We start from the raw sequence: 10,325 nt of genomic DNA, 5'->3' as shown, positions 1-10,325 counted from the left end.
AGACTCAACGCGCTGTCCGGAATGGCGTCTTTCAGCCAGGTTTCTGTGAAACACAGAGCAGCAGAGTTTGAAAAATCCTTATTTGTCCGGGAGAGCAGAAGGAGTTCATCCGTTTTGCTGGGTAGAGAGAGGAGGTTCGCCAGATGGATGCTAGGCAACGTCCTGAATCCGCGCTGTCTGAGCTTCACGAGCGCGCCGGCTCTCTTCCCCCGTCTGCGCATCCTGAAGCGCTTGATCAGCGCCACAGCTCCCCCGACTACAATGTCCAGCAAAACATCAGAATAATCAAAAAAATTCGATTATACTACTATTATATAGCATAAAATCACTCGTTAAAAACAAAAACCCAAAAAAAATAAAAAACAGATAGGATCGATACTTCTATTTGAGAATCAATCTTTTTGATACAATGGCAGTATCGAAAATATCGATACTTTAGGATCGATCCGCCCATCCCTAACAAGAGCAAATACAATCATCTGAACTTCTGTTCCTTCTCCGTAACAAGCGGGTGCCAGAAACAGAAAGCCGTGCAGCGCTGCTTTGTATTTGTCAGTTTCAGTCATGAGACATCATGAGACAAAGTATGGAAGCCTTTTTCCATCATAGTTACAAAATCTAAATATGAACGTAAAAATAATCAGACTTTCTCATAATTATGCCTATCTCATAATAATGAGAATAACTTTCTCATTATAATGACTTGGATCTCAATAATAATAAATGTATACGTAATGAGAAACTTTCCAAGCAGATACAAAGCATTCAACAAACTGTCTGTCCTGTCGCTCATCGTGGCTGTTAGGAAACTCACTTTGTTGCTCAGCACATAAAGATGAACAACTTAACGTGATCTCAGACTGCGCTGATCTGGTTTCTCCACTGCATGGATCCTCATGTGTATCTTCAGGTGACTTTTAACAGTGAAACTCTTCCCGCACTGATCACATGCATGCGGTTTCTCTCCAGTGTGGATCCTCTCATGTGTTTGCAGATGTGTTAACTGACTGAATCTCTTGTCACAGTGTGAACACTTGTACGGTTTTTCTCCAGTGTGAATCATCTGGTGCCGTTTTAAACTGCTCACTGAAGTAAAAGTCTTCCCACACTCAAAGCACACATGATCTCTTACATCATTATGTATTTTCTGATGTTTAAATAAATATGGCAGCAGTGAAAAACTCTTTCCACATACAGAACATGAATGCGGCTTCTCCTTCTTATGAACTCTCAGGTGTGTCTTCAGGGCTGATGCCCAAAGAAATGTGTTTCCGCATTGATCACATGCGTACAGCTTCTCTCCGGTGTGGATGTTCATGTGCTCTTTAAGGTGTGCTAATTGTGAGAAGCTCTTCCTGCACTGATCGCATGTGAACGGTCTTTCTCCAGTGTGGGTTCTCAAGTGAACTTTAATATTTCCTTTGTATGTGAAACTCTTTCCACACTGAGTGCAGGTGAACGGCTTCTCTCCAGTATGAACTCTCATGTGAATCTCTAGATTTTGTTTGTTGGAGAATCTCTTTTCGCACTGATCACAAGTGAATGGCTTCTCTCCAGTATGAACTCTCATGTGAACTTTAAGACTTTCTTTGTATGGAAACCTCTTCCCGCAGTGATCACATGTGAACGGCTTCTCTCCAGAGTGCATTCTCATGTGTCTCGCAAGGTCAGATGATCGCATGAAGCTCTTCCCGCACTGATCGCATGCATGTGTCTTTTCTCCAGTATGAACTCTTATGTGACGCTTAAGACTTTGTTTGTTTGAGAAACTCTTTCCACACTGAGTGCAGGTGAAAGATTTCTTTAAAAATGTCTTTTTAGAGTTTGAGCGACTCAAGGGTTTTTCTCCAGGTTTGTCATGATGTTTCTCCTCCACTTCACTCAGTTCTTCACTCTCCTCGTTCTCTTCCATCAGCTCTGAAATGAAAGAAAAAATAAGTTTAATTGCATTTTTTTTAGTAAATCTTACAATCATTATTATTTTTAAACATTATAGGCACAAATCCCAAGTTTCTGTAGTGAGAACTACAAATTTACATTTAGCAGACGCTTTTATCCAAAGCGACATATAACTGAGGACAATATACACTGAAGCACTTAATATCTAAATATAGTTTGGTTTCCTAATAACTACATTCAGATTAATAAAGTAATTAAATTACTTATGTTATACTTTTATATGCAGAAATTGATAGTGATAATAAATCCTCTTTAAACAGAAAGATTTTAATGTTTCCCGTGTCTATAAATCTGTTCATATTTATGTATAGATTTAAAATGTCCCAAGTGGCACATGTAGGCTCAATATGAAGTATTTAGCAGTGTCAGTTCTTCATTTTAACCACGTAAAGTAACAAATTTATTCTGCCACAAGATAAATCTCAAAAGAGAAATAATGTTAGCAATAAATTCGCAGATCCATTCCCCTCACAGATCACGAGACATTCGGCAACAGCAACGTTATCACCACAAGCATCGAATAATCATTCACAAGAACACAGAAACACAAAATCGCTCAGGTCTGAATGTTTGTTGCCTGCTGTTCTAGCAAACACACAAACAGCGCGGTACTCGATGAAAACGAGGCAGAAACATACTGTATAAAGTGTGTTTGATGGTTCCTCAGAAGACTCGACGCTGCTGAATGAGCGAGCGCGCGCTAGTGATGACGTCATCGCCGCGAGGCGAGATCAACGGCAGATCAAAAAAGCGCCAAACTCTATTTAAAGGGTTAGTTCGCCCCAAAATGAAAATTAGGCTGCGTTTTACTCACCACCGATGCATCCTAGGTGTATAGGACTTCTTTCAGACGAATCCAGTCGGAGTTATATTAAAAATTGTCTTTGATCTTTCAAGCTCTATCGTTGTACTCAGCGGGTGTTGCATTCCTTCTGTTCAAAAGACGTGAAATAAAAAGCACCCTTCCACAAAAAAAAGTGTCTCACACGGCTCCGGGGGGTTGCTGTTCTCATCACTAATATATACACTTCTGGGTTAAACTGTTCGTGTTTTCTTTAGGTTTTTGCCTTATGTCTTTATCTATTGTTTCTCTTAATTGTAGAGGGTTACGTAACATTGTTAAGAGGAAAGCCTTTTTTTGTAACTGAGGCCGAATTCCTCAAGCGTGTGACGGAAATGTTACGTCCCTTACCATACTGTGATGCCTGCGGCAACCACATGTGACGACCCCGTGCCGGACTCCGCTTCGTCCACGGTGAAAAGTAATTTTGCTTTCACAACGAAACACAGTGCCTTCACGACATGGCGGCGGCGGCAACAATACTACAGCAAGAATAAAAGTTACGCCTTCTTTCTTTGCGTGAACATTTGGGCGGCGTTATGCAAATCTTCCCACATAGTGACGTAGGTATGTGGGGGCGTGTTAGAACGAGCTGTTTTAGGTAGGCGTGGTTAACTCTTAACTTTTATAAAGAATATCTCTTTGGTTTTGAGACTTTAGTCTTTGCAACTTTACAGATCTTCTTTATGCACCAAGAGCTTGTAACACTCCAAAGAGAAAGGAAAAATTTAAATCGCATCATATGACCCCTTTAATACAGATTTTTGTTTCTTACAAGAATGCCATTCTGATATTCAAGATGTGCATTTTTGGAGGTAGCAATGGGGACTAGATTTATGGTTATCTCACGCCACTACTCATTTTGTATCTTGAAAAATCGATTTAAAGGGAAAATATTCTGTTCTGAATGTGATGTGTCTGGACATTATATTCTACTTGCCCTTGAAATTTTAAATTCAACTTGTATTATTATTAATGTTTCTGGTTTTAATTTACAAAGAGAAAATAAGGCCTTTTTTGATAGATTAGGTGATCGGGTGACTCGTGTTTTAGCCATATATCCCAACTCCTCTCTGATCTTTGGAGGCGATTTCATTGTCATTCTGTTGGTTAGACAGATGGCCTCCTCAGGCTGGAAGTCTAAGTCCTGATTATGTAATTACGTTTATGGAGAAATTTTCCTTAATCGAACATGGAGAAAATCTCACCCATCACAAGAATGCCTTACTTGGAGTAATAATTCTTTATCTAGTCAGTCCAGGATTGATTATTGGCTTACATCTAAGGATTTAGATAATATTGTTACTGATGTAATGCCGACTACAAGGCTATTTCAATAAGTATTCCCTTTAAATCTTCTGTAAATTTAACTCAAAAGTCTGCATACACAAAATTAAATAATTGAGTACTTCAACATAACGAAATAATCACCAGCATAGAAAAATAAATATTTTGACTTACTGGAATAAAGCAAAAATTGAAACAAAAACAAAAAATAAAATAAATACTGTAGCAATTAGGAACTTCTCAAATTTGAAATAGGGACTTTTTTTTTATTTTTAGGAAAAATTGTAGTGAGCTGGCAAAAAAGAGTAAAGTTAAAGAGGATAACATTTTATTTAAAATCTCTACTTTATTATCTAAAAAAGTAGAATAACTATCAGAATTGGAATAAGAAGAACTCACTGAATAGAAACATAAACTAGAGGAAATCTACAAAGACAAGGCTGAAGCAGCCTTTATAAGGTTTCGGAGAAAATGGCTTGAAGTGGGCGAAAAGAGCTCTGCTTATATTTTTAGACTTGAGAGGCAACAAGCTAAAAATAATCCTATTGAAAAATCGAGGATTAATGGGAATATCGCGGAGGACCCTAAAATGATTGCCAATTTTTGTTCTGAGTTTTATAGTAATCTGTATGCTTCTAATTAGAGAGTATAGAAAGAGCCTTGCTTCCTCCGACTTTGTGTCAAGCACTTATAACTTTCAAAACCAAATAAAGATCCCTTGTTAATTGACAGTTGGCAGCCAAATTACATTGCTAAATAACGATAAAAAAATTATTGCTTTGGTTTTATCAAAAAGACTAAAATGTGTTTTGAATAATCTAATTGATGAATGTCAATCTGGCTTTCTACAAAAAAAGGCACATTTTCAATAATATACGTCTGGTTTTAGATATTCTAGATCATTCTGACTTCTCTAATGATAATTTTATTCTCTTCTTAGACTATTATAAAGCCTTTGATTCCCTGGAATTTGAACTTCTGTTACAGACTTTTCGCAAGGTGGGATTTGGTGACTTTTTTGCAGGTCTATTAAAATGCTTTATATTAATTGCAATAGCTGTATCAAACTCAGCAGCGGTTCCTCTCCTACAGTAGATTTACTCTGAATCGTGGAGTCAGGCAGGGATGGCCGATCTCCCCGTATCTGCTTCTGATAGCTACAGAACTTCTAAATTTGTATATCAGAGAAAGCCCTCTAAAAGTAATAACTATAGATGGCACTGTAGTGGTAATAAGGTAATAACCTTTCTGGAGTTTTATTTTAGGTTTTGATGTCCTTAAGAATATATATTTGCGGTATAAGTACCAAAAACCATCTCAATATATTTTTACCTGAGTGACGCATGGCCAGGCCAAACCACAGGTAACTAGGGTCAGCGACGTCACAGCGCTAGCTGGAGGCAGCAAAACAAAGGAGAAACTTGAGGCGGTCCATTCAAACCAGTGCAGATTCGGCTACATAAGGAGCTTAAAATATCATCTTGTTGTGATGTTGGATGCAAGAATCGACGTAATACAGCCTCAAATTAGAAATTTGAGCGCGTATCTGCTGCCACTGCCAGACAAAAAAACGACGACAGCTGTGGTTAAACGCGATAAAACGAGCAGACTGGACAGAAACGATCGTCAAAAATGCTCGCGTTTGCAGCGCACACTTCTTATCAGAAAAGGTTCAATAAAGTATTGTCTTTTGTTGTTATGGGCGCGTCTACAGATTCCTTGCCATATGTCTATTTCTTGCATCTCACGACTATGTCGTATATGAAATAATGTCTTTGTGCATGTGTGTAAAACAACAAACTGACGATTTATATATAATCATTTGTAATTGTATATACATTGTTGTGATTAATTGTGGCTGGAACAATAATGTAGCTGTAAAAATAGTTGCCTGCTGAAATTGAAATGTATATACATCTTCATCATGACTAGACAGACACGGTGAGTTTGTCTTTACTAAACATGTTGTCTGGGGGTTTGGCAAAAGGAGAGTGGGAGGGTGGGCGGTGCTCGGGGTGGTGACTGAAGGCTGTGTAGTTCTGACGTCAACTTTTTACGGAAGTCACAACGGTTCGAGAAAAATCACTGCTACTTTATGCAGACTGTGTGCATTTTACTGTGGACTGACTGTTTTGAAACTTATATGGTAGTTACATAGCACCTAGACCTCAGTTATCGTGAAAAAAGCCAGGAAATTTCAGTTTTGACAATATGGGACCTTTAAAGGATGCCTCTCAGATTGCTGTAGCATTAGAGACTATTAAGCCCTCAGGTCTTCACCTTAACATTAACAAATGTGAGCTTATACAATAACATCTTAGTTTATAATTCTATATACTTTATTTTTGACAAAACATCCCATGTTTTGGTAGCAACCACATCGCATAGAATTTTAACTCGCATACTAAAACACAACTAAAACCTATCTCAAAGATGCTAATCAGCACAGGCTTAGCTAGCACAGTTCTGAACAGTTGTACACACATAAAAATGAAATGATATTGAATAACTACCAAAAAAGTGTGCTTGATTTTCAGACTTTTGAACACATTTACCTCAAAATGATGGGGCCTATCTACTCCCCCTGTAGCTATGAGAGAGAGAGACACATACATATTTCCTGATCATAAATGTAGAGGTCTAGTTAATTTCAGTCTCAGCCAATGGACTGAAGCATGCACTGTTTCGGTAGTGACATGGAAAATGCGAGACACATTTTTTAACATAGTTTCATAAAGATCATATAAAATATTTTTTTGAACTTCACTTTTTAAAAGAATCAAAAATAAATTGTTGAAAACAACAATGGAAAAAAATAAAAAAATAATTTCAACATAATTTTCCTAAATTGAAATTTAGGGGTTAGGGTTCGGGACAGCCACCTCCCAATTGAAAGTACCCAATAAATGATGATTATATATATTATTGTGGGTTTCAATATATAGAAGGATCTCAGTAAATATCTAAGATTTGAATACTTAAATGCTTTTTAAATGTGTTTTTTGGTTGTGGGACAGCAGTTTGGACCAATTCTGTAGAATGGCCCATCTTTCATGCAGCATACGGCGGTGTTGTGCATTTTGACCAGTTGATGGGAAAAGTATTCTTAAAAAGCATTCAAAATTCTGAATAATTTGTAATATATAATTATTCACGGTATTTAGAAGTGCCCACGATAACAATATCGTGCATATTCATTACCGTGATATATCGCATTACCGAATACCGGCACAAGTCTACAGGTGGTGTAAAAGGCCCCCAGTCTGACAAAGCAATTTGCTTTATACATTTACAGCAAAATCAGAGTACAGGCAGTTTTAGCTTAAAATTAAAAAGAATATAATCGATAATTATGAATTACAAAATTATAATAGCCTTTTTGAAAAATATTATTAGCTGATGCTAACTGGCTAGCTAACTAATCAGCGGTGCGTTTCCGAAAAAGCATCGTTAGCTAACTATGGTGGCAAGTTCCACTGAACTCTATTGGTAATGACAGAACCTGTGACCATAGTTGCTTTTGGGAAACGCACCCCAGGGTATCTTCCATCCATTCATTTTTAAATGTAATATTAAAAACAGAAAAATATGAAAACGGTTCCTTTTTCATTTAAAAAAAAAAAAAAAAAAACCGAAAAAAGGCTTCTTTTTTTTTTCGCTTTTACGTTCAGGGCTAGAAAATGAATAAATGGCTTGAATATTTTATCTCTGCATGTGGGAGGGAATGAAATGCCTCTCTCCGCTGATTGGTCAACCAAACTTTAAACAGTGCCGTCATCAGTTCCTCCGCAGTTCAGCACTACAGAATAACAGTCCTCTGCTGCTACAGCTGTGTGGATTATTAAGGCATTTATTGCAATTATACTTCATCGCTTTCTCATCAAACAACCAAACTATTGAATGACTAACGAATAGCCCGTACCGGGGCAGAGCCTAGACAGGGCTTACTTCTGTGTAGGCATAAATTCGGCAACCTGCACGAGAAATATTAGGCCAGTTTATCTCCTAGCCTAAATATTACTTTACTTTGCATCTGCACCTACAGCTACCCCTTAGCCTACATCTTTGGCACATTGCCTGTTTTATTGAGCTGACATATCAAAGTCTGTGTGTCAAAGCCGCGTGACCACTGATCTGTAATAGAGAATTATATCGATCAGTGCGCGCGACACACTGGACAGCGCAGAGCCAAAGCATTTTGCACTGTAGTGGAGCGCAGACCAGTATCAATTTAAGTGTATATACGCAGCAGTCATAGCTTTTGTTTTTACCCTGATTCTAACTAGCTACCTGATGCTAACTTGAGGTAAAGTCCAAATATTTTTATTTAACCAACTAGTTAGAACATGGGCGTCGGAACACTTGTATGTGGGTGGGACAAGACCCACACACTTTTTAAGACCAATGATATTGGTCTACTGCTCCGGGTGTGTGTTCACGGTGTGTGTGTGTGTTCACTTAGGATGGGATAAATGCAGAGCACTAATTCCGAGTATGGGTCACCATACTTGGCCACGTCACGTCACTTTCACTTTTTTCACTTTCATATTGGACCAAAATGATATTGGATCAAATCCATTCCACTTGAGCAATGCCCTAATGAATTAAACTCCATTCCACATTTTAGCTACAGCCTTGACTTCCACGATGCTGCTTCCTTAAATCCATTCCACTCGGCTCATTCAGAGTCCATATAAATGAAACTCCATCCCGTGTTTTCAGTTCTCACGCCTGCTGCACTCCCGCGAGATAGAGCAAGATAAACAAAGCATCGTAGCATATCTGCCGCTCAGGTGGGTCTGGCTGTGTCCTCACATACTGTCACTAAACAAGCTGCTATTTAACTGAATGTTCAGCATTTGATGGCCTGTTGCTTTTAAAGGCATCATATAGTCTTTGTTTCAGCATTGAATAACAGTTACACTTAGACTTTGTTGGACCCACCCACATTTTTGTTGCTTCGTACGCGCACGAGTTAGAATACATTTGACATTGCCAACTGCTGGCCTGGCAGCAAAATACAGTGTTTTTAGTCGCTTTCATGGATCCTTGTGAACAGGGACAGTTTTGACAACGTATTTGTACACAGATATTTTATCCTTTTATTTTCTAAATGTTCCAATTGATTTTCATCTTTTTAATGATTTCATTTTAGGCCTGATGAAAGTGAAAGAAGAAAGACAAGATCTAAATGAGGAGGAGGAGAAATATCAGTGTCAGAAAGATCCTGATGTCACTGGAGAAAAATCAGTGAGTTGCAGCATTCAAATAACAGAAGTCAAAAGGCCTTTCAGCTGCTCTCAGTGTGGAAACACATTCAAACAGAAAGGAAGCCTTAAGAAACACATGAAAATTCATAGTGGGGAAAAGCCTTTCAGCTGTTTTCAGTGCGGAAACACTTTCACGTGTAACGAAAACCTTAAGAATCACATGCTAATTCATGCTGGAATAAAGCCTTTTACCTGCTCTCAGTGTGGAAAGAGTTTCACACAGAGAAGGCAACTCAAGGATCATCTGCTAGCTCACGCTTCAGAAAAGCCTTTCAGCTGCTCTCAGTGTGGAAACACTTTCACGCGTAAAACAACCCTTAAGAAGCACATGCTAATTCATGCTGGGATAAAGCCTTTCAGCTGCTCTCAGTGTGGAAAGAGTTTTACACAGAAAGGACACCTTATGGATCATTTGGTAACTCACACTTCAGAAAAGCCTTTCATCTGCTCTCAGTGTGGAAAGTCTTTCACACGTAAAGGATACCTTAAGACTCACATGTTAGGTCATGCTGGAATAAAGCCTTTTTCCTGCTCTCAGTGTGGAAAGAGTTTCATATGTAAAGGAATCCTGAAGAAGCACATGTTAATTCATGCTGGGAAAAGGCCTTTCAGCTGCTCTCAGTATGGATAAATACGGGGGAAAAAAATGCATGCAAATTAAAAGCCTTGCATCTGTTCTGTTTGTGGAAGAAGATTTCTAAGGGTCTTTTTTTAAAAGCGTGAAAAACTTGTGTGCTGTGTAGGGATGGAAAGTTCACCCAAAAATGAAAATTAGTCCATAAATTACTCACCCTCAAGTCATCCTAGGTGTATATGACTTTCTTCTTTCGGACGAATCCAGTCGGAGTTATATTAAAAATTGTCTTTGATCTTTCAAGCTGTTTAATGCCACTCAGCGGGTGTTGCATGCATCAGTCCAAAAGAAGTGAAATAAAAAGAGCCCATCCATAAAAAAAAGTGTCTCACAC

At 38.3% G+C, this 10,325-nt stretch overlaps 2 protein-coding genes across 2 annotated transcripts in view; one reads left to right on the top strand and one right to left on the bottom strand.

Moving 5' to 3' along the window:
• The window catches only part of LOC107724999 (gastrula zinc finger protein XlCGF52.1-like), a gene marked incomplete at its 3' end in the record, with an annotated part of 17,104 nt that extends 15,190 nt beyond the window's left edge, over positions 1 to 1,914 (bottom strand). Inside the window, exons 1-2 of the mRNA XM_016534115.1 lie at positions 1,196 to 1,914; positions 899 to 1,108 (exon numbers count right to left, since the gene is read on the bottom strand). Of these exons, the coding sequence (XP_016389601.1) occupies positions 899 to 1,108; positions 1,196 to 1,912 (927 nt within the window). The remainder of the gene's footprint in view (positions 1 to 898; positions 1,109 to 1,195) is intronic.
• A 7,332-nt stretch (positions 1,915 to 9,246) lies between these two features.
• Positions 9,247 to 10,144, top strand: LOC107725006 (gastrula zinc finger protein XlCGF8.2DB-like). The gene has a single exon (XM_016534122.1). The coding sequence runs from the start codon at positions 9,248 to 9,250 to the stop codon at positions 9,986 to 9,988; it is 741 nt and encodes a 246-aa protein (XP_016389608.1). The 5' UTR covers position 9,247; the 3' UTR covers positions 9,989 to 10,144.
• The last annotated feature ends 181 nt before the right edge of the window (positions 10,145 to 10,325 follow it).

Source organism: Sinocyclocheilus rhinocerous, unplaced genomic scaffold (assembly GCF_001515625.1).
Source record: "Sinocyclocheilus rhinocerous isolate Xijiao unplaced genomic scaffold, SAMN03320098_v1.1 scaffold125, whole genome shotgun sequence".
Classification (NCBI taxonomy): domain Eukaryota; kingdom Metazoa; phylum Chordata; class Actinopteri; order Cypriniformes; family Cyprinidae; genus Sinocyclocheilus; species Sinocyclocheilus rhinocerous.
Note: the sequence above shows the minus strand (reverse complement) of the source record. Positions and strands in the feature narration are given on the sequence as shown.

What these genes read in the sequence shown, in the direction of transcription:
- LOC107725006 (XM_016534122.1), top strand. Translation starts at nt 9,248, where the DNA reads ATGAAAGTGAAAGAAGAAAGACAAGATCTAAATGAGGAGGAGGAGAAA.